The following is a 25,413-nucleotide window of genomic DNA, read 5'->3' as shown; positions in this document are numbered from 1 at the left end:
CACCTCTTGAGCTCCCTTCTACAAGGTTGTAACTCACACCTAGATGTGACAGATTGGTGCTAGGAGGGGTCCATTGATGCAGCATGCCTCCTATGTAGGTGAGCGATTTCCTTCCTGTTAACAAAAGTCCCACTATACTGTACCTGACACATGGACATAGAGGGCTCAAGATTAGGGATATCACGTTTGGTGCTAAACACTACACACAAATAATCTTTTCCGTTACACGAAAAGAGAAAAGACTGTATTTCAGATTATCCATCTCCATAGTATACTGCACTGGGTGCATTCACTGCATCTACTAGAAATCGAGTACCCCATTTCTGTGCCATGGATGTATTTAATTTATCCCAGCTCTATGCACATTATTGTTACAAAGTAGACGAAATATAGTAACAGTACTTTCACAGCCTGGTCACAATTTGCAGTCCCTAAAATGCTGCAATGAATTTATTCCACGATGTCGGTATGCACAGAGAGCAAAAATGTTTGTTCCATGTAATTTTCTCTCTGTCCTTTCTGTTGTGAGATATGAGGGAATGCATGAGTACTAACTTCCATTTATCCACTTCAGTTCTTCAGTCAGTGCTTTATGAATTCTGCATCAGTGGAGACCAGCCAAACGGCTTGCATCAAAATGTTTAATTTAAATGCCTCCTCCCTCCACCTCTGGCTTTCTATTTTTGCATGTACCTTGTTTGGTTATCGTTCAAGTCAATGACCCTTTATTGATTTACATTTGTATTCTTTGCAATCTTGATTCAGGTTTATTTGATTTACTTTTGGATTAGTCATATGTTATATCTTTCCTATGGGCAATATGGATTTCTCTACATAGATGCCTTCACAAACTCAAAAGGCTTGGTGTGGAAGTAGTTAGAGTTGTCGGAATGAAGGTGTACTTGGTGTATTAAGCAAGCTACTGAATTGACTGAGTCAGAAATGCCTCCATTATCTGTGACCACCTCAAATGTGAGTACTCCATTAAAGTTTCATTCACCGCACCCGCCAGACCGACAGAAGCTGAAAACAATCCCAAAGCGAAATTAGAGGTGAAATACAGCAACCAGTTATCTAAAAACTAAGGATAAGTTTATGAAGAAATGAAGAACCTGAAAGTTCCTTTCATATTGTAGAAACCTGCCACCGATATCGTGATTAGATCAGAAGCTTCAGGGTTCAGACAACTGTACCAAGGCAGACATCCAAGCTTTACAAACCATTATCACAAGTGATAAACCAGTGAACTAATGGGATGTTAAGCACATGCAAGCTCCTGATAAGAACTTTTAGATAGTGCTTTCCTACGCCTTTTGAGGCCCCAACTCTTTTCGGCTCACTAAGTATGTATCTACCCCGTTTGTTATGCATAGTTGAAAGAATTATTGAAGTGTTTTCTGAGAGACTGGTATTAGTTTTGTGCTTCAGGATTGGAAATGCCCTTATGTCATGTTTCTGGGGAGAGGGTGCATAATACAGTGGCATATTACTTGAGTACTGGAGCAAAAGAGTTGAAGACCTGCTCACAGTTTGCATCTACAGACCAGTAGATCTTGTAAATTGCTCCCTGTCATTTTCTGTTTTACAAAGCTGCCAGGTGTGGATTGAATTATAGACAGTTGACTGTTATCCTTACTTTCTTCTGGTGCACCTTCCAGATCTTGCATGTCTATACCAAGAAGGCTGGCCCACCCAGTTGTTTTAAAATGAGGTGAAAGGAGTGATCAGTCTGGCAGCCATTCTGGAAACTGAGGTTCATCCTTTGACAGTAGAGCCTGAATTTGGACAGTAAAAATATAGTTCCTATGCTGATGATCGCCCAGCAGTGATGCAGAGCGCTTTGAATGGTATTCTTTGAGCACCTGAAAGCCAGGGCAACGGTCATGTGCTGGCTTCGGCTCAGGTTTAGCACTGTGGATTAGTTGTAATGCATGTGATGTAGAATGCAAACACCTAAATTAAATCATGACATTCAATACACTGAATGAAAACAGGTGTTCCTTTTAGTAGTCCATAATGGATCTGGTGGTACTTGTTATTCTTTGCTGAATTTGGTTGGGAACAAAATTCTTATTTCTGTTCAGAACAGCGACAGCCAACACACTTTCCGCACACTCTGTTTTACAGGCTGGGCCATTTTCATGGCTAAAACATATTAACGCAATAGTAAGGAGGAGGTTAGACAACTAGGAGGTGAGAGCTTTATTATTAGTGAGCAGTGCTGGAACCAGGTCCTGAGGTTATCCAGGCTGCATAGATTTGGATGCTGAAGAGTGACGGCTGAAACAAAATACAAAGGAGCATCAGGGAAAAAATTGGTGTGTATACATTTTATTTTTATATATATATATATATATATAATGTGTTCACTGGCATGTGTAGCTGCAGATACACATGCTTTGCATAAGTTTGCCATCTAGTGTTGGGCTCAGAGTGTTACAAGTCGTTTTTCTTCTAAGAAGCTTTTTCTAGTCACGATATCGAGTGATTCCTCTCTGTGATAGTGCACATGGCCATCGAGTCCTTTGTTGGATTGTTTTCTTTCCACCGTCAGGTTCGGACGTGTTCCATCGCGCTTCGGTAGATCTCGGTTCAATACTATCTGAATTTCTCTATCTTTCCTTTAAACGTCGGTGTCATTTTTGAATGTGTTTTCCATACTACACTCGATAAGAATGTAGCGCCTGGAGTGATTAAACACCCTTTCGGGCCTACTACTTCACAGGCTCATGTATCGGATTTCGTTTCGATTCTGCCCTCTGTTCCCATACACCGACCATTACTCGATGTGTAATCCCTGCCTCTCTCCGGACCACAACGAAGAAACCTGCAAACCACGCTGATCCTTCCGCTTCAAGAAGGCTCTGCGGGATCAAAGAGCGCATTGGTTAGAGATGGCATTGAAGTCGACCAAACAAGCGCTCAACATTTAGGACAATTGGAACAAATGGTCTTGGGTTCACCACTGCTTGCCGGCCATGGTCAGACCTGAAAATTTCATCTTGACGACTGCCCCTTGGGTTCGGCGTCAAAGACCTCCAAAATGCATTTGACCGCAGAGACTACCACCCCTGTTTCAGGATCGAGTCACAAAATGGATGTTTCCACTTTGGAACGGAAACTTTTGCATACCCTCTTGGAGCCAAAGCATCCAAGCTCATCTTTGGAGCCAAAAAAACTCCCATCTGCTTCACAGTCCACATTTTTGGCCCGATTCAAGTGGACAGTTACCACACTTTCAGAGCCCACAACTATGGGAAGTAAACAATATTCATCTGCAGAGGAGTCAATAGACATTAGGCGCATTCTGGAAGTGATGGACCATAAACTGAAAATACAGATTCAAATAGACACTGGGAAAATTATTGCCTCTCCTCCTTTAATACCCAAAAGGAAATTGTCTTTCCAAGAAAGTTTGGAAGCTGGGCCTTCACATGCAAAAATATTTAAGCACAAGGAGAAACCAAAGGCAGTACAACAGCCTTCTCCACCGCATTCTTCTGTGCTTCCCACTTTTCCTCTACCATATACTCCTCCACCACCACCTTGACCTACACAGTATTTTATGCATTCTCCTGTCTCTTCACATGGGGATTATATAGGTGACAAAGCTTACACTGTAGACCCATGGGATGTGTACGATTCAGACCCTATCCCATCTAATGACCCTGATCTTTATCTTACTAGGCCATCTCCACCTGTAGACACCACGGCCTATAGAGCAGCCACATACCACAATGTTCAGCTGCACTCTGAATCCATAGAGGATGACTTTTTATTAAACACGCTATCCTCTACACATAAACAGCACCAGTGTTTGCCAATGCTACCAGGCATGCAAAACATGCCGATTATATTTTTAAAGAACTAGCAAAGGCTAGGGTACTCCCACCGATGGTGAACAGAAAATATGAAGCTGCACCATCAGATCCACTCTTCATAACACAATTGCCACTTGATTCCATTGTTGTCAGTGCAGCTAGAAAGAGGGCAAATAGTCAGTCCATCGGGGATGCCCCTCCACCTGATAAAGCCGCAAATGCGATGCAGCAGGCAAAAGAGTGGCAACTCAAGCTACAAATCAGTGGAGAATTGTTAACTCCCAAGCTCTTTTAACCAGGTACAACAGGGCCCATTGGAACTAAATGCAAGAGTTCCTCCGATATCTCCCACCAGAACACCAAAAAAAGGTCACAGCAGGTAGTGGCAGAAGGACAGGCTATTGCCAACAATTAAATTAGATCTGCCCTAGATGCAGCAGACACAGCAGCTAGGGGTATAAATACTAGCGTCATGATCAGGAGGTGGTTGAGGTCCTCAGGATTCAAACCTGAGATACTGCAAGAGGTCCTTAATATGCCATCTAACAAACGGCAGCTATTTGAACCATAGGTGGATACCACAATCAAAAAATTTAAAAAGGACTTGGACACAACAAAGGCCATGGGTGCCCTTTACAAAACACCTGTTCGGGGTACTTTGTGCAAATCCCAATTAAAAGGGGTATTTAAACTCCAAACATCAGAGGCCTCTACGTCCCAACAAAATCAGCGACAACAGTATTACTCCAGAGGGTCTTTTAGAGGATCCTGTAGAGGACTTTGGAAATTAGGGAGATCCATTGCCACTAGAGGTGCCTCCACCTCATCAAAGAGGTAACTTTCTCTGCATCCCCACGCAGCACACATCTCCTGTGGGAGGAAGACTGCAACATTTCTACCATCAGTGGCACACCATTACATTAGATCAATGGGTACTGTCAATTATCCACAATGAGTATTGCCTAGAACTCATCTCCACTCCAACAAATATTCCCATTATTCACACAGGTTTTCTCCAGAACACCTCATTCTGCTCAACAAATAGGTGCAATCACTTCTACTCAAAGGTGCAATAGAGGTCGTCCCTATAACTCAACAAGGGACAGGAATATATTCTCTATACTTTCTCATACCAAAGAAGGATGACACTCTGAGACCAATCCTCGATCTCAGACCCCTCAATCAATACATTCTCTCAAAGCATTTCCACATGGTCACCCTTCAAGATGTCATTCCTTTGCTACAAAAACAGGACTACATGACGCCATTAGCTCTAAAAGATGCTTACTTCTATATTTCCATACATCCAGCACACCGCAAATACTTGAGGTTTGTGATAGCAGGCAAGCACTACCAAATCAAAGTGCTACCCTTTGGAGTAACAAAAGCATTAGCTTACCCAAATCCACAAAGAATTCAAGCGTTTCACGGTCTCATATTGCAACTACAATACAATGAAACTTACACAGTAAGGTTTATTATGAAACTATTGGGAATGATGGCATTGTGCATATCAGTAGTGCCCAATGCACGTCTAAACCTGAGACCCCTATAACAGTGTCTTTCACAACAATCGTCTCAGGCACACAGTCAACTTCACGATCTAGTGTTGTTGGACTGCCAAACTTACAACTCTCCATAATGGTGGAATCACACCAACATATCAAAAGGCCGGCCATTTCAGGATCCTGTGCCACAGCCCATAATCACCACAGATGCATCAATGACAGGTCGGGGAGTCCATCTCAACAATCTCAATATACAGGGAGAAAGGGACTAAATCCAGCAGACTCACCTCATAAACCACTTTGAACTGCTAGCAGTGTTATTAGCGCTCAAAGCTTTTTAGCCACAGACCACACACAAGACAGTGTTAATAAGAACAGACAACATGACAACAATGTATTATCTCCAAAAACGGGGGTTGGGGGGGCACTCATCCTAATTGTCCCTTCTAGCACAAACAGTTTGGAAGTGGGCAATTCACAATAGCATTCACCTACTAGCAGAGTATATCCCAGGGATACAAAACCAACTAGCAGACCTCTTAAACAGGACGCAGCAACAAATACACAAATGGGATATTCTCCCACAAGTAATTCAACAGTACTTTCACATGTGGGGAACACCAAACACAGACCTTTTCGCAACAAGTGAAAACGCAAAATACCCAAACTTTGTATCCAGTTGCTCACACCCTCAATTCAAGGGCAGTGCTCTGTGGACCAATTTGTCAGGGATATTTGCTTACGCTTTTCCCCCTCTCCCACTAATTCTGTTTCTGGTCAACAAGATCCGTCACACTTCCCCCACTGTGATACTCATAACTCACACCTGGGCACGTCCACTCTGGTATACAACCCTGTTGGATCCATCTGTAGTACCACATCATGAGCTTCCATACCGGCCAGACCTATTGACTTCAATCAAAGGTCAGATCAGGCATCCCAAACCCAGTATGCTCAACCTGGCTATTTGGCTCCTGAGGTCATAGAATTTGGATATTTACAGCTTCCATCAGAATGCATGGTCATTCTAAGAGAAGCACGTAAACCTACAACCAGGCAGTGCTATGCAGCTAAATGGAAACATTTTGTATATTACTGTCAACCCAAAAACATTGAGCCACTGAAATCTTTAGTACAGGATATTGTATGTTATTTGCTTTACTTACAAAACGCAAATCTTGCATACTCCTCTATTAAAAATCATTTAACAGCAATATCAGCCTACCTCCAAAACAGACAGCATGCCTCTCTGCTTAGAATACCTGTCATAAACACTTTTATGGCAGGCCTTAAAAGAATTATTCCACCTAGAGTTCCACCAGCTCCTGCATGGAATCTTCACATTGTGCTCACAAGGCTTATGGGTCCACCATTTGAACCCATGCATTCTTGCGCTCTTCAGTTTCTCTCAGGGAAAGTTGCTTTCCTGGTAGCAATTACTTCCTTAAGGTGAGATAGTAAAATTCAAGCGTTCACTTTAGAAAAACCTTTCTTCCAAATTCAAAAACACAATTAGTATTTAGGACAAATCCAAAATTCCTACCCAAAGTGGTTTCACCATTTCACATCAGTCAGTCAGTGGAATTGCCAGTCTTCTTTCCACAGCCCGATTCAGTGGCTGAAAGAGCTCTGAACACTTATGATCTCAAAAGAGCTCTCATGTATTATATAGACAGAACAAAATATTTCAGAAAATCTAAACAACTTTTTTTGGCTTTTCAGCAACCTCCTAAGAGTAACTCTATTTCAAAACCAGGATTGGCCAAAGTGTACTCAAACGTGCTATCTTAAAGCTAAAAGGCAACTATTAGCAACTCACAAAGCATATTCTACTAGAAAGAAAGGAGCTTCAGTGGCATTCTTAGGAAATATACCAATGGCAGGCACATTCAAAGCAGCCACATGGTCCACACCACACACATTTACTAAGCACTACTGTGTGGATGTGCTGTCTCGCCAGCAAACGACTGCTGGTCAAGCTGTGCTTAAAACACTATTTCAAATTACTCCAACTCCTACTGGCTAGCCACTACTTATTTTAGGAGGGGACTGCTTTTCAGTCTATGCAAAGCATGTGTATCTGCAGCTGCATGTCCCAGCGAACAGAAAATGTCACTTACCCAGTGTACATCTGTTTGTGGCGTGTAGTGCTGCAGATTCACACGTGCCCTCTCTCCTCCCCAGAAGCCTGTAGCTGTTGTAGTACTTTCTTTGCCGAGTTGGGTCGGGCCGGTATCTCGACCAGAGTCGGATGTCTTCGGCTGCTGGGAGGCCTTTTTCGGTGCCGATGTTTGGTCACCGTGTTTTCGGGTTAAGCCATGGCCTGTTGGTGGTGGCATCTCCTTGGCCTTCATGATCTTTGAGTGAGTCTTTGCCGGGGCTGGTTTACTCACAGTTTGTTACTACGTCTTCGGCTGCTCACTTTTGGACTCGTCCGAATCTCGGAGAATCTCTCCTCTTCCTCGACATCGATGTGCTCGGCCGGTGTCGACGCCATCTGGAGTCTTCGGGCTCTTCGATCTCGTAGTGTTTTCTTAGATCGAAATGCCCGACAGGCCTCGCAAGTATCCTCCCTGTGTTCATCTTCTTTTCTTACTATATACATGTACATACACATTTCTTCACTCCTTACTTCACCCTCCTGCGGGAAAACAATCTAACAAAGGACTCGATAACAATTCGCACTATCACAGAGAGGAGTCACTGGATCTCGTGGCTCAAAAAAGCTTCTTTGAAGAAAAACAACTTGTAACAGTCCAAGCCCAACACTAGATGGAAGACCTATGCAAAGCATGTGAATCTGCAGCACTACATGCCACGAACAGATGTACACTGGGTAAGTGACATTATATAGATAAAGATATAGATATTATATTCTTAGTCTCATTCCAGGCAATCCACCAAAATATATATAGTTAGATATTGGTGGGATGGCCTGGAATAAGGATAAGAAAGTCGGGCTAAGTGAGCAACATACAAATAAAGTGACTACATTGTTGAATCTTTGACCACAGTAGTATGTGATGGGTTTTGGTTGATCACTGCTCATCCTGCATCATATGTGAACAGGGTTAGGTAGCCTTAAGGTATGGTCTCGTGTAGCATGGAGGGAAATATCCCTTCTAAGGCACCTTTCTGTGCTACCGAGTATGTTCTGCTTTAAAGTGAGATAGATTATGTGTATTCTGTTAGTTTAACTATCTTGTAGAGAGGGTGATGAGGTGACTGGAAGGCGAATTGTCCCCAGACCCCTTATGTGCTATAATGCTTTTATTACTAGTTCTGCTGTTCTTAGAAAGCAGATTATCAGTTGTTTTCCTCTTAAACTTTGCACGAAGATTTGGTAATTGCTTTCCTCCATATTGCATGAGTTCATTTATTTTAGGGCTGTTTATAAACGCATTCCTTCCCGTACTGGATATGTATATCTTAAGTTGTAATTGGATTGTTGAAATTACTTATTGCATAGCTGTTCGAATAAGGGGGCCATTATATTAATATTTTGTATAGAGAAATGTTGGTTTTTGGTAAATGTTGTCTGGTTCGTCTGCATTCCTTCTCTTGGTTGTTTTTGGATGACTTAAAGAATGTAGATTTTTGAGGGACGCTGTAGGGAGGAGGCAATTGGCGATGTGTTTTGTTTTGGATCAGGACAAGCTTATTCTCCTACCTCATTATGTGTACCTGCATACTTCGATTATGTTTGTGGTTGTTTGGCAAAAAAACATTGTTGGGCAGCACAATCAAAGCAAACTTGTGCTGGTGCAAAAAAGAAATCTGTTACTCTTTGAATTTGGAGTTGTAAGTCTGCTACCTTCTCCATAATTGATTGTCATATATTTGTAAAATGACTGCATTCCCCAAGCTTCTATTCACAAATTGTACAATTGGATAATTTCGAAACTCCACATGGGCAAGTCAGTGAAAGAGTGGGTAGTAGTTAATTAATAGGTACAAACATATTGCAGCATAGTGCATTTTCTTGTGTGATGTGCAGGTGTTTGATACATCCAGCAGTGGACTTTCATGTGGAGTACTAAGTGCTGCTTTCCGAATGCCTTGTTCAGATCATGAGCAAATTACCCCCTAAAATCACCAGGCACATTAAGGGTAATGTTCTATGGTGTTTTGTTGAGTAGCGGTAAACAGATTTGTGAATATTGTCAAGTGCTACATGCTCAACTGAGAGCCAGGGGAGAGGCTTATATTTCTTTTATATTTTTTAAGATGAAGCTATGATTGCTGGCCTAAAAAAAGATCAATGCAGTTTCAGAGTACTAGCTGTAGCATTGAAGTGCTTTGTTTGGGCGATGTCCGCAGCAAGTATAGTGGCATCAGTGCTATAGTTTTTGTTGTGCTACTAGTGCACTGTATGGCTAGTGTATTTGCCGCTAACGTCTGTGTTTTCTAACTTGCCATATGCCTGGGAAAGCCGAATACCACTTCTTGGAGGCAGCCAGGGAAATTGGAAGGATTCCATTCACAAGGCAAATTTGCTTTACTGTGTCATTTAAGCATGTAATTTAAGAAACTGCTGTATGTGTTTCTCGTTGCATAGAGCTCCTTTGGCTTACCAGCTCTCTGCTTTGTATTTATTTGCATGTTTTATTCTTTGCTAATTTCATTTATTCTCTGTACCCAAATCTGCTCTCCCTTCTCCACCAGACATCTGCTGCAAGCAGGTGCCCACCAGTTCTCTGTCCTCCATTTGAAGGGCAGGCTGGGTGTGTGCATCAGATGCGCAAAAAGGTTTGAGAGTCACGAGCTCCATTTTTTTTTTTTTTGCTTTGATTATCAGACCAGTCAGGCATGTGTTTGAAACTTCCTGTTTTATATCACAGCTTTTGTGTGGATTGTTTGGCAGCTGTATTGTGTATTCCTGAAGTAATTTTCCTAATCCGAAATTTTTGCATATTCTGTAATGCACATTCAATTAAATTTTTCCGCTAGTGCTTTTAATTTTTCCCAGCACCGCAGCACTCCCTCCTTTGTTCCTCCCACGTTTTTGTGTTCATTTTCTGCTATTAAGAGCATTTTTCTTATTGCAAAGCAAAAAGCTTCAAGTTGTGCTGGGATAATCCCACCATTTTATAGATCCCCATTTATCTTCAATCAGCATATAGCCTGTTGCCATGTCACCACATGTTTTCTAAACTCCCTTCCTCAGTCTGGTATTTTTCTCACTAGTTCAAAGCTGAATTTGCACTGAATCTGCTCTTTTACCCTTGATTAGTCATGTACCCAGCCCCTGTGGTGCCCTCGTTTCCATTCCTGCTTTAGTCAGACTCCTCTCCTGTTGTGCATCATCCATGCTTACACAGCACTGTGCGGGTGTTCTGGCTGGTGTCTGCTTCCTATGTTTATTATTTTCAACCTTGCCCAGCTTTATTTCCTTTCTGATAACCCTCTTGGGATACAGTGTTCGATGGCATGTGTGGCTGTAGAAACACATGCTGTGCATACTCCTGGCATCTAGTGTTGGGTCCTGATGTGTGCAAGAAGTTTTTCTTCTAAGAACTCTCTCAAGTCACGCAGTAAAGTGATTACTCTTCTCGGTGATAGTGCACATGGGCATCAACTCTGAGATTTTCTTTCCATCATCAGGTTCGGACGTGTTCTGCAGTTCTCCAGTTCAAGACCTTTTTCAGGCTCCCCCAGTCCGTTGCTCTTCCATATACCTGTCAGTATTGTTTTCGCTCACACTCTCATCCCTTATAAACAGGAGGAAATCATCACCAGACTATTGTCTTTCTATACTCTGGCCTCAACTGTTTTGGCCTTTTCTCATCTGATCGGATTCTATCAAACATGCGCTGCTGATGGAAAGGACTGAATTTTGGTTCTGTACGAACAATCACGCCAAATACCTGCATACTGGCCTTCATCAGGTTTGCAACCTTTTTGTCTCCAGATCACAACCAGGAGAACTGGGAGGCCTTTGGATCTTTCTGATCGAGGAAAGCACTGTGGGATCGTCAAACTTGTCGAAAAGAAATGCAGTGCAAAGAGGTGGAGGAGACACCAGACAGCTTTGTTCACCACAATCTCGAGCAACAGGAAGAACTACATGAGGCCTCAGCAGCAGAGGAAGGAGACCTTTTCCATTGCGAATGTCGAATCTGATCCCGAAGTAGAATATCAGTATGAAGTTACAAGACCTTCCTTTAGGATAGCATGCAGCGAGTACCCATGTCCCTGTCCAACCCAACAAGACATTTGGTTAAGGACAAAAGCACGGCTTCTGGGCAATCACTGCCAAAAGGCAATGATAGGCACCAAACACTCGCTAAGGATGCCCTTCCTTCGGGCCTGGCACCTAAAGCCGAATCCTACCACAACCCCACCGAATCGCTTATTCTCTGTGAGGAGCGAACCACCTACTGCATCGGCTCTGACCACCTCAGCTTCTGCCATTTCGACTCTGATCACCTATGCGCTGTAACAGTAGCCAAGCACAGCAATAAAATCCCTCCTTTTCAGAAAAGAAACCGATACTAGAGACTATGACCAAGAGACTCGATTTGAAACAAAATAAAATCCACATCCAGCCTTCAACTGGTTTGATTTTGCAGTGCAGGCGGCACCTACTCCATCCAAGCACCAGCTTTCTTTTGAGGAGGCCATTGATCTACCTGCACCTCCAAAGAAGAAGTCCTATTGAGCCACCTTTGCCTGCTTCTCCTCCACCACCTCCTCTACCTCCTACACCACCACCCCATTCACCTCATCACTTTTGTGATATAGGTGACATCCCTCCACAAGGCTCTCCACAGTCATGCATGGGGGATCAGGGAAGGGTTGATGAACAGCAGCCCATGGATTCATGGCATACATTACATATTACTTTGAGGATACTGACTCCGAGCTCTACCCAGCTAATCTCTCACCCAAGGTTGCTGCAACATGCTTCTAGGAGCTAATTTGTAGGATGGCTACATACCACCAGGTCACATTACACAAGGATCGAATTAAGGAGGATAAAGTACAAAATTGCACCATCAGACCCATTTTACATCAAGGGCCATCTACCCCAAGGCACGCTGGTAGTCTCTAAATCCTACAAAATAGCAAATTCACAAATAGCTGACGCCCCTCCACCTAATAAGGAATTTAAATGTATCAATGCATCATGGAAAAGGGTTGCAACACAAGCAGCCAACCATTGACTCATTGCGAGCACCCAAGTATTGTTAGCCACATACGATGGGGACCATTGGGATGAAATGGAGGAGCTCCTCCAACATTTCCCTGATAAGTATAAAAAAAGGGGATCATCAAATAGCACAGGAGGGCAAGCTTTTCTCAAATAACTGTCAAATGCGTCCTGGACACAGAAGCCAGATGAAATGCCAGCGTACTATTGCATAGACATGCAAGGCTGCGCATATCTGTTTTTAAGCCAGAGGTGCAACAAACACTCCTAAATGCACCTTATCATCATCATCTGTTTGGTCCCCAGGTGGACCAAACATTAAAGAAAATGAAAAAGGACATGGTTGTTGCTAAATCTCTGGGAGCATTACAAACCCCCCACTCCTCGTGGTCCTTTTCACTGTAGTAAAACCACACTGTCAGATGCCTTTACCTCCTCCCACAGGCAACTTCACATCTCCCCTTCTAAGGAGACACATAAAGAGAGAATAATTCCACAGCTCGGGGTAAGGGTGCTTCTCACACCGCACCCTCCACCTCAAAACAGTGACTCTTACCCCATTCCCCATGATTACTTAAAACCTGTTGGGGAAAGACTAGAACAGTTATGTTGTAATTATTAATTTGTGATAGATCAGTAGTTACTGGACACTTTCCAATATTGTTATTGTGTGGAGCTCATCAAAACACCTTCAAATATCCCACCTTGCAGACAGTCAATCCTAAGAACATCTAACACTACTCAAACAAGAGGTGCAGTCTCTTTTGCTCAAAGGAGTCCTAGAACAAGTCCCTCCTCAACAGCATGGCTCAGAAGTATATTCACTAAGGCATATATGAGACCTCAGGCCATTAAATCATTACATCCTATCAGAGAAATTCTGAATGGTGACTCTACAAGATGCGATTCCTCTAATACAACGAGGTAACTTTGTCTGCCCTAGACCTAAAGGATGCTTACTTTCACATTCCAATACATCCAGCGCACTGCAAATACCTCAGATGTGTGATAGTGGGGACACATTACCAGTTCAAGGTGCTCCTATTTGGAGTTACTACAACTCCCTGTGTTTTAACCAAACGTCTAGTGGTAGTTTCAGCACATTTATGCTGACAAGTATTCATGCCTTTCAGTATCTGGATGACTGCCTCGTCAAAGCCAGTACAAACCAGATGTATCTGCACCATACTCAGTGCACTGTACACCTTCCTCATCAACTAGGATTTATAATCAATATATAAAATCTCACTTTTAACCTTCACAGATTCAGCCTTATTTAGGGATTATTCTCAACACAGCTGGGCCTAGCCTGTCCCAGTACAACCAGGATTCAGAACATCACAACGATGATTCAACAATTTCATTCCAGTCAACACAACAGTCAGAACAATCCAGAGACTTTAGTGCATGATGGCTTCTTGTACTGCAATAGTGCCGCATGCAAGACTATGTACGTAACCACAGCAAGTGTCTGGTGAGTCAGTGGTCACAGTCGCAGGGTCATTTACAAGATTTAGTATTTGTAGACAGACGCACACATCACTTTCTGCAGAACACACAAAGCTTATCAAAAGGGCAGCCATTTTCATACCCTGCTCCCCAGATCTTTCTCACAGCAGATGCATCACTCACAGGATGGGGTGCACACTTAGACAATCTCTCAGTTCAGGGTCTTTGGGACACCAAACTTCAGACCCTTCACATCAACTACCTGGAACTTTAAACAGTTCACCTAGCACTGAAAGCTTTTTGGTGTTAGTCTGCACAGACAAATTAACAGCCATTTTTTATCTACAAAAACTGTGGGGAGAGGGGTACTCTACAGTTATCGCACTGGTCTCAGATGATTTGGCACTGGACAAAATGTCACAACATTCACCTGTTAGCAGAACACCTCCCACGAATGCCCAACAACTTTGCTGAACTCAGTAGGATGCAGCCACAAGTCGTCCCAGACACCTTCCCAGAGTCCTTCTCTCATACTTTCACAAGTGGAGGTTTCCACAGATAGACCTGTTCGCAACCGCAGACAATGCAAAATGCCCAAACATCACCTCCAGGCTCCAACACCTACTGTCCAAGGGCAGTGCTCTATGAATGAACTGGTCTGGGATATTTGCCTACGCTTTTCCAACTCTCCCACTTCAGTTTGTGGTTCGGAAGCTCAGGCAAACCTCTCACCCTCATTCTAATAGCTCCCACTTAGACTTATCAACCATGGTTTACCACACTATTCAAATTTTCTGTGGTGCCTCACGAGAAGCTTCTTCTCAACCTGCATCTTCTCATTCTGAACCATGGGCAAGTCAGACACCCAAATCCAAAGGACCTCCACCATGTGATTTGGCTCCTGAGGTCATAGTTTGGTTTCCTCAATCTCCTACCAGAGTATATGACCATTCTGAAAGAGGCCGGTAAACCCACAGCAAGGGCATGTCCTACTGCTAAGTGGAAAAGATTTTTCTATTGCCATAGTAAACACTGATCAGTTTCATGCAACTGTTCAAAATATTGTCTATCTATTTTATTTCCTGGTCTCTGGTCTACTGTATACTTCAATACAGATTACATCTGGCTGCAGTTGCTGCCTACTCACAACAGACAGCATTCATCACTGTTCAGAGTACCAGTCATTAAAGCATTCCTGGGAGGATTTAAGAGAAATTCCACCTTGGGTTATGCCTGCACCTACATGGAATCTTAACCTTGTACTTACCAGACTTATAGGTCCACCATTTGAACCGTTGCATAACTGCCCTCTCCACTTTCTATCTTGGAAGGTTCCTTTTTTATTAGCCATCACTTTACTTATGCATGTGAATGAGCTCCAGGCATTAACCTTGGAAGAAACTTTCTTTCAACTATACAGGGACACAGTAGTCCTTCGAACTAACCCAGAATTCTTACCAAAGGTAGTGTCTTTTTTTCACCTAAACCAAGCAGTTGAATTACCGGTTTTCTTTCAATAACCTGAATCAGTTGCAGAAAAAGCCCTTCATTCTTTTGATGTAAAAAGAGCTTTCATGTACTATATTGATTGGATGGAAGAGTTTAATGAAACCAACCAACTTTTTGTTGCTTTTCCACTCCCTCACACAGGGAAACCCATATCAAAATTAGGTTTTACAAGATGGATAATTAAATGCATTCAAACATGTTCACTACTGGTAAACTAGGAGCATCTATGGCTTTCTTGGGTAATATACCAGTAGCTGAAATCTGTAAAGCAGCTACATGGTCAACTCCACACACCTTCACTAAGCATTACTTTGTAGATATATTAGCATGCCAACAAGCAAACGTAGGGCATGCAGTGCTACGCACTCTTTTTCAAACTACTGCAACACCCACAGGTTAGCTACTGCTTTCTGGAGGGCACTACTTTATAGTTTGTGCACAGCATATGTATCTACAGCCACACATGCCATCAAATGGATTGTTACCCTGTAAGCATCTGTTTGTGGCATGTAGTGCTGTGGGTTCACATGCACTCGCCCTCCTCCCTGTACACCTATGGCCATTGCAGTACTTCTCTTAGTCTCTCATATGCATAGACACTTCGTTACTAACACTGACTCACACTCCGTTCTCACCTTACTGCGGGGAAACAATCTAACAATGGAGTCGATGACCATGCGCGAAATCACTGAGAGGAGTCACTTTACCTTGTGAATAGAGTTTACCTCGTGACTCGAGAGACCTCTTTGAAGAAAAACTTGCACACATCCAGGCCCAATAGTCAATGGCAGGAGTAAGCACAACATGTGAATCTGCAGCACTACATGCCACGATCAGATTCTTACAGGGTAAGTAACATAATCCTTTTTGCTTTATGCCACTGGAGCTTAAACTCCCAATCAATTGCCAGCATGCTGCTCTCTGGAAATGACCTCCCTTCTTCTTGAAAGCTGTTTCCCACAACATCAAGAACGAATTGAGCAAATTATGAAATACAGAGAATATATTTTACGACTGCATCAAAATTGTCTTCTACTCTAGAAACTGTGTTCGTGTTTCCAACAGTTGGCCTTTGTTTGCTCTTATTTAATTAAGATATCTGGTTCTTTATTACATTAGGTCGTGGTGTGTCTCTGTGTGCATTAATGCTTCAATCTTTACGGAAAGTAATGTACTACATTAGTATTAGCTTCATCTTATTTATTATTGGCTTTTTCTTGGCACAACAAACATTCTGTGCTCCAGAACGTAAAGTTATGGATCACTTTTTTCGCAAATACTGGTTTTGGCCCCCTAGCATATGTTTGCTCTGTGTGGAAGTTTAGTTTGGAAAGTTCTTTGAATGCGAGACATAGGTTATAGTTAAATCACACAGATAAAATTGTTTGATCATAACATAGAAAACTTCCTCTGCTACTACATCTTCCAAATTTACTGTAAATGGTACTGTGCCGTGATCATATGTTTGTCCTCTCCATGATGCTTACTATTGGAATCTGCACTGTTGAATCTCCTACCCTAGGGTCCTGAAATCCTTCAATTAGATTTAAAATCTGAAAGTGGTATGGTGCATTTTCCCCTTTTCTAGCATGATGCCCTCTCTCGGGGTTGTTCTTAAAGTGCTGAATTTCTTTGGCCATTTAATAATTGCCTCACCAGCCGATAATGAACAGCTTGTTGCAAGTCCTTCACTGCTCTGAGAGTCCTTCAGGTCCTTCCTCAGGTTTGTGTGTTTAATTGGTAGGCTAACATAACATTGTGATGCACATTGCCTTTTCTGCATTTAGATCTGTTTATTGGGTTGCTTCTTATCTTCATCTGGATAGGATATGTTGACTGAAGCACTATAACCCCGCCCCCCCAGATGGCAGGCCTTATGGCATAATAATAATAATATTGGACATTGCAGTTCACTTTCAGACTGACCACCTTTCTGTCAATGACCTTTACAATGATCTGTCTGAATACCACAACACAAACGGAATTGGACACTGGTGTAACCCTTTTGAAGTTTATTGACAAGTTATGATGATCTTCAGGTTTCTTACCTTTCATGGTATGACATTGCTTTGAAGGTTATGTACGTTCACCAAAACAATGTGGTCCTCCGTAATGCACCATGTTATAATTTGAAGCTATATCATTTTTTCATTAGAACCAGGAGTCTATTTTGCCCGTTTTCCCTCGCCCTCATGTGTCATTTGTTTAAAAGAAAAAAAGCTTTAACAACTTAGTTCACTCCTTAATGCTTTGAACGCGAGCTCAGCAAATACTTTTTTTGGTGGACACATCTGAGCAGAGAAGTCTATTGCTGCTCAGATGTTGTTGGCTGGCTAGTTTTACCAACGAATGGAAATAAAACCATTCCTTAAAGTATATGAATGTTATTTCGTGGGAGTATTGATGGTGGTGGTGTACTGTGAATCTGAAGAAATGTTAACTTGTCCTTCTACCATGATTTTTCCAAACATTGATATCCTGACAGCAATCCCAGGACTACAACTCTTTTGACTGGCTTTGTTATGAAACCTCTTTGAAACGCAGACACAGTGTGCTTATTTCTAAAACTGGCCAGGCCCCTTGACGACTGATAACAATTGTACACCAGTTCTTTATGCTGGAGGAGTACAGATTGTGTTCCATATCTGTATTTAATTCCTTGTTTTAATCTTAAAATCACTTTACGAAATTCCTACCAGTAAAGGGGAATAATTAGTGAGGATACCTTCATTATCCATCATGAAGAGAACAAGCACTATTGGGTAAGTGGATTGCTCTTACTCCATACTGAGCTCTTATATTCTGTAATGTAGCTGCTGAACGGTTACGCTATCTCGAAATTCACTTGAAAACATGTCTACACTAGGGGAACAATAGTTCTGTCTCAAAATCATGAAAGCTGTGGTACGTTTGTATTACCATGTTGCTATAACATTTTTAAATGTTTGTGATTTTAAGAGACATGCTTAAAGTTGCCTTAATCTAGTTGTTTCGTTTACAGTGAATTTATTACTCGTTTTCATAGCATATAACACCGTTTTTACTGATGTCTTTTTTTTGTGTTTCTGTTTGTGGCGGTATTCCTCCCAGGAATTAGAGCATGGGCTTGCGCACTCCGCGCTTGGTCGTGACCTAAGGCCAGGTTCCAGAGGAGGATCTACACTGCCCTTCTTCTCTGAAGGGACCGACATATGTGCTCCTATGTTGCCAAGCTACTACGTTCACACTGCACTCACCTCATATCTCAGTTAAAATGGTGGCACGTATGTACGTCCCACAGTGCATGCAAACAGCTTCATTCAAGAAATCCTTTGCTCCTCCCTCTCCCTGCAAGTCCCACCCGCAGGTATGCTTCCCTCCTCAACTTGCCTTGCACCCTCCTGGCCCAATGATGGGAGAAACCCCCTAGTTCTTCTCTACCCTAGTCACCAGCACCACACCGCTGTCACCATGGCTAAAGGCAGGCTGGCATTTGTTCTTTCCCCTATTAGTTCACAGGACTTTATCCATAGTGCTGGTAAGTACACCACTGCTTGTTATTCCTAGGATTTGTCAGCCTCAAAGTTTACTTTCTTCAGTGTTGTTGACGTTCTAAAAAATGAACCACCGATCATTTGTGTCATGCCTTAAGTGAGTACTCGAGGCCCTCCCTTTCATTATCATCACAACACAACATAAAACTACATTTTCAGCTCACCCAAAAAATTCAGCAGGACCACAGTAGAAATTCTGAATCGCCATTGTGTGCTGTTGCAAACTCATTGGTGTGACGGGACGTGTTTTTGGTAAAGTCCCTGCTGAAGCACTGAACTTTTTAGTTTGATTTTTCAGAGCTGAAATACATTTTTGTGTTTGATTTGCAAGCCATTAAAATGTTTTTTCGTAGGTTTGGAGTTCCTCGTTAACTAGTATGACTCCGTTTCTTCCACGTTTCTAGTACTTTGCTCAGAAACACGCCCTTCGGCCTTTTACTATCTAACATTGCTTGGTTGTCTGTAAATTTATCCTTTGTATAACGTTTTGATAAACTTGGAGAAATCGAAGTCTTATATGAGTGAGCAGAAAACAAAACAAATCATTGTGTAACTGTCAAGTAATCTCCTGTAACTCTTCTGTAATTTTTCCTTAAATATATATTGTTTTAAATTGTGTGTATTGTACCAAAGTTCATGGCAGGCATACCGGTGCACCAGGGAGGAGGGAAGATAGCGCTTCTACAAGCGGCTCGAAGAGCTTGCATTATCCTTTTTCATCTTCCTCTTTACCGTTTCCACTTGCCACACGTAGTGTCACTTTCTCAGTCCTGCACTGAATGTCATCTCACTCCTGCTTCCCATCTCTGTCCGTAGCAACATAAACACTGCAGGTACATTGGAAGTTCAGTTCAATGTCACCAGTAAGCCTTACCAGGTTACCCTAGTCTGACTGTGGCATGGTTTAATTAAATAGTATTTTCATTCTTCTAGGTTTGTCCTGTGTCAGTAAATATTCTATTTTATATTAAAAAATAAGCAAAGAACGATTTTCCCTGTTTTAATTTTCGAGCCATTGAGCATGATAAAAAGCAAAAGCAATTCCAAAGAAAAGGCACTTAGTTATTGGCGTTACGAGTATCAGATGACCGAAAGACCAGAGTTTCTTTTATTAGGGAATGCTTAGTCACTCACTTTCTAAATTGTTTTTTGGACATCAAATTTGAAACGAGCCCAGGTGCAAATAAGCACTGATATTTGAATTCGAGAAGGCCACCTGACCAGCTATTCTTCTATTTGAATTGAACATAGTAAATTCTTTGATATAAGTATAATCTCTCAAACGGTTCATAAATTGCATTTCTACTGAAATTGTGTTTTTTTTCTAATGAACTTGCGACTTTCCACAGGAAAATTGTGAGTGAATTTACCAAATTCTGTAATTGCTAGTCAGCAGACTATGCCATACCTAAGCTTGGTCACTGTAGAGAACTGCCTATAAGTTAGCTGTATTTTTATTTCCTCTAGTCTCCGTTCCCCTGTAACCGGCATTGAGAATTAATTTCTATGTAATTAGGTATCATCCACAGTATTTGTTAGTGAAAGATGATCCTAACCCTTGAGTATCTTAGCATTTTTAAAAGATTTTTTAGACATGCATACCATCTGATTAAATAAACCACAATGGCATTTGTGCTCACAAGGAAAATAAAGCATCTACGAAAAAGGATTATAAATTAGATATTCGAAGTAGTCAGGGTCCTTCTCATTAGCAGCAGCAGAAACAGTTGGCAGTATTTACTGCAGCATTCCTGACTGTTCACCTGTGACATCATTTAGGGTAGGCCAGGAAAACCAGTGGTAATGCCTGCTACCTCTGTCTTGCCCTTGGAAATGCCTGTCACTGCATTTGCTTCATCTGGCCTTCATGGTCATGAAGGTAGCAAATGGACAGTAAGCAAACAGGGCTCTTAAGAGATCTGTTTACAGTATGCATTTTGCACCCCAGTTCCTTCCAGTAGCGCCTCAGCAGCAGTTAGTAGTCTGTTAAGGGGATACAAAGGTTATGGGGCAACCCTGTGATGTCATCTTCAGTCAAAGGGCATTTTGGTGATTGAGCATTTCAGTCTAGTTGAGATGTTAGTAATATTGGGGTGTCACTTGCCAAGTAAGAACAGTAAAGTGAACTGGCCACATGATGGACTTATGAGTCCTGTAAAGAAAATGTCTCAACTATGCCTCGGGTACATGCACCACAGATTGTCTGCCTACCTCCAAATTAGCTTCTAGTATTGTTGTGCATTCTGTATTAAGGCCAATTTGTTAATAGTTTGTCCACAAGCATTCAACTTTCTTTTTGTTGATTAAAACGTTAGTCCTTCACGTTTAATGCTTCTACACCATAAGAGTAATTGGCCTGTATACTGCAAATGTGTTAAGACCCACAATTTTTCACATGCAGGCAAAATATTTCAGCAGTATAGTCCACGTCCCTTGCTTGCCATTAACTGCAGTGGCAGTTTAACAACCGTTCTTTACACAGTAGAGTAAAAAAAGATAATTGTATGCATTATGTGGCTCTTAAGATACCAGTAAAGCTTGGATTTATTGTACTTTGGGAATATGCTTGAGGCCACATTTTAAGTGCAGGCACTACGTGTTTTGGCAGTGAAAAACCACCACTAAAGCTTTTATCCACGTCCTGCTTTTCACATTCTGTCATTCTCCCTTAACCTACCACAAACTGCCAACCGCAACATCATCCACACAAGAGTCCACTTGATACCACTGTGTAACAATATGGACACTCAGTGGCCACACCCCCGCACCTGATAGAGAATGTGTGACTTTAAACCTAAGCACACGCTATCTCATCCTCACCTCACCCAGCTTCCCAAACCCTCCGTCTACACAAATACTTTTTTCAGACCTCTAAATCTGTTTGGAGCTGTTACTCTTTGATTTCACTGCAATATTACATTTCCCCAAATCTCTGTATTGATAATGACTATCTCAGGCTTACTGAACTTCTACTATTAAAGTTTGCCAACATTTTATTGTTACAATCCTACATTCCATTTTAATTTCTTTGACTGGGTTATTAACATTTCATATTAGTTACATGTACATAGCCAGTGTAAAATGCTCGATTCTTGATTCTAACTGTTCTTTTGTTTCCATCTTCCCCTCACACTCCTACTGCAGGAGGCTGTGAGCTAGATCTGGCCTGCTTTTTTCGACTAATAAATGAAATGGGTGGGATGCAGCAAGTAACGGACCTCAAGAAGTGGAACAAGCTAGCAGACTTGCTTCGCATTCCCAAAACTGCCCAGGACAGGCTAGCAAAGCTGCAGGAGGCCTACTGCCAGTACTTGTTGTCCTACGACTCCCTTTCCCCTGAGGAGCACAAGAAAGTAGAGAAGGAGGTCCTGCTGGAGAAGGAGATACTGGAGAAGAGGAAAGGACCTTTGGAAGGCCATTCAGAGAATGGTTACAAGTTTCATTCACTTCCCAGGTTTGAACCCAAAAATGGGCTCATTAATGGAGTAGTCCACAAAAATGGCTTTCACAGCAAACTGAAAGAAATGGACAACCAGTTGAAAAATGGCAGGCGGCGACTCTTCACTCAGGAAAAAGAAATTGTTGATGAGGAGCCCATGGAGAACGGTGTCTTGAGTGATCTACATAAGTGTGTTTATAAAGTAAGTAGTGTGATTTCTGATAACTTATGTAAGCTTGATACACTGTGCGCCAGTCAAACAACCCAACCCCCCTAGTTTTACTGCATATTGTACCAGCCCAATAATACTCTTGTGCATGTTAGATTGGTCTGAGAGCTCCTTTTATCGGATGTTATTATTGAGCAGGGAATCTTTTGCATACTCAATTCGAATTAAAAATATATTTCCACTACGATTAAAAGTTGTTCCAGCGACTGCTTAAAATATTCATTTTTGGCCAGATTGTTTAATTCTTTAATACAGTTTTAGATTAATGTCTTTAAGCCCGTTTCCCTATATCCTTCAGCTATGATTATTGATTTGTGTTGTGCAATACCAATCCATGCGTGTTTTTGACCTAAAAAGCAGAGCTGATAATTTCCACTATTTGCATTTAGTAGTGTAAACTTAACCTGATAAGCTTGAACCTCAGTTCTCTATTTTGCTTGTGTATTTAAGTTCTTTATTGTTTTTATGTCTGCCTTTGCAATGTCGAAATCATTGGTTTACCTAAAGCTTACATTTGTATTGTATTGGAAAACAATTGCTTCAATGGTGTGCCTGTATGGACTCCCAATATCAATTGTTGTATTAGTATTTTGTACAGGAGCTCCTTCTGCTGATGACACTTTTTTAATATTGCAACCATTTTGTTGCACAAAGACTGTAATGTTTGGTCTGTCAATCCGCATCCTGTCATATTTTACTGTTGCATCAGCTAAAATTCAAGTTCTTTTGGTTCACTTTTCATTTTACTGATTTTCAATAGTAGTTTTTGATGGTGGAACAAATGGTTTAAATGTTCATCACTGTGCAAAGATCCAATAGATTGCTGTCAACAAGAAATAATGTAACCAGTCATATCTCCTTCCATCTCTCCTGACTGTAGTGAACATAGTATTTGCATCGGTCTACTACTTAGGTAAACTAACAAAGAAGAAAAACATTTGTAAGTGTGCTGCCATGAGACTGTAATGGCGAAACATACCTATATCCAGCGAATGCCTGCCCATTGGAATTGAATCCAGCAAATTTCGAAGACCTGGTTCAATTAGGGGTCTCACTATAACCTTGTCCTCCATTTCTGATGTATGGTATTTAATTCAGCGAAGGCTGATCTGTGATTTGAACTTGGGGAGAATCCATAGTTGTGTTTCATTGGGTGATTTTTGTGGGGATGGAGTGTGAACAGGAAGGGCAGTCTGCAAGTAGATACACATTTGCTTTCGTACCAAGGTTCTGTGTAAGGGCTGAACATTACCAGGATAAAAGTGGGAGGTGGTTGTTGGCATGGGTTGGCTTTGGTACTGACCTTAGACTGATGTCATTTTCAGTGTAGTAGATGGCTGGGGCTGGATTTTTGTCTGGTGGCTGCTTGGGTTCAGAAGTTAAGGGTCTGTATCTTGCACCTTTTTGCAAATATCTTGATTCCTGCACCGTTCAAATTCCTCATCCATTTGAAGGTTTTCTTATAAAACCTTTCAATAAAGAACGTGATGGTCTGGTCATGGGAGAACGTTCTCTGCAAAAGATCCAGCCTCTTACATTTGGGTTAGCTCTAATTTTAATATGTGGGTGATTCCCTTAGGTTATGCATACTTTACATAGATTACAGTCCTATGGGCATGATACCTTAATAAATGACTTAATTCCTTTAGCAGTGCGCATCAGGGCCTCAGTTTTGCTCTCTTGGGCATGACATGCCTTTCCACTTTTCTTAGTGGCCAAAAGAATGAAACTAAAACTTGTTGCAGATGGTACAGAAGAGCATATTTAGTTTCCACCTCTGGCTTTAGTCGGCACCTATGTGGTAGTTCGTAGGTTGTGAATACCCAAGCTGATTTCTCGGTGTACTGGTGACTTAATTTTCTTTCTGCATACCTTTTGTTCACATTGACTGCTGTAATCATAGACTTTTGGAAGCCTAGTGCTCTTCTGTATTCTGTTAAAAATGGCATTTTGGACATTTGCTTAGTTTCGTCTAAGGCCTGTGTTAATGCCAGATAATGACAAGCACTATATACCTAACTTTACCCACAGGGAAAGTCTGTGTCTTTGACGACCTTTTATCGGACAGCGAGAAACATCATGAACATGTGCTTTACCAAGGAGCCTTCCGTATCTGAAATAGAGGTGAGAAAAACAGAGTCCTGCCTTTCTGTTTGTTTTTATGTTTTACAGGATCTTGTCTTTACTTTAACCCTTTGGGGTAAGGAAAAAATACCTTCCTCTGTGTTTATAGCTTCCCGAACAGTCATCAACTTGCTTTTCAAAATAGCGATAAAGTAACATTGTCAGACTCCTTCTATTAATGTGTTTTCTGATTGGCAACATTACATGTGGAAATTATACTTCTGGTCTCTGAAGTATTTTGAAGTCTTCGCTATTGTATTCAATCTGTTGTAATTCCCAGGGTGTTAGAAGAACTATTTATCTGATAAAGACTTCTAGTTGCAGATTTCTGACCTTTGAATTTCCTCCAGGCGTCAGACTGGATCCAGAGAATTATTGTGAGCAGTACTCCTGCATGCCATTAGGTGGTGTCGATTGGTTCGCGTCCATTGTCTGCTTCGCCCTTGTCAGATATGCCTTTGCAGTTCCTATGTAGGTGCCACCCTGGTGTGCTGACATCAGTTCTTTTCTTTCTGCCCCAGCAAGTGCTGATCTGAAGAGAGCTACCCCTCAGTCATTTTTTAACTGGCTTTTTTCAACTTTTTGTCCAATATTTTTTCAAGTTTTCAACTCCTGGTGCATCGAGGATGTCATTGAGGAAGACTGGAT

General features: G+C 41.7%; 1 protein-coding gene across 5 annotated transcripts in view; it reads left to right on the top strand.

The window, feature by feature from the left end:
• JARID2 (jumonji and AT-rich interaction domain containing 2) overlaps positions 1-25,413 on the top strand; it is a 589,480-nt gene that overhangs the window by 438,609 nt on the left and 125,458 nt on the right. For all 5 annotated transcript variants that reach the window (XM_069218785.1, XM_069218783.1, XM_069218788.1 and 2 more), the window contains exons 8-9: positions 22,118-22,614; positions 24,673-24,765. In XM_069218785.1, coding sequence (XP_069074886.1) covers positions 22,118-22,614; positions 24,673-24,765 — 590 coding nt within the window. The remainder of the gene's footprint in view (positions 1-22,117; positions 22,615-24,672; positions 24,766-25,413) is intronic.

This window comes from Pleurodeles waltl, chromosome 2_1 (genome assembly GCF_031143425.1).
Source record: "Pleurodeles waltl isolate 20211129_DDA chromosome 2_1, aPleWal1.hap1.20221129, whole genome shotgun sequence".
Classification (NCBI taxonomy): Eukaryota; Metazoa; Chordata; class Amphibia; order Caudata; family Salamandridae; genus Pleurodeles; species Pleurodeles waltl.
Note: the sequence above shows the minus strand (reverse complement) of the source record. Positions and strands in the feature narration are given on the sequence as shown.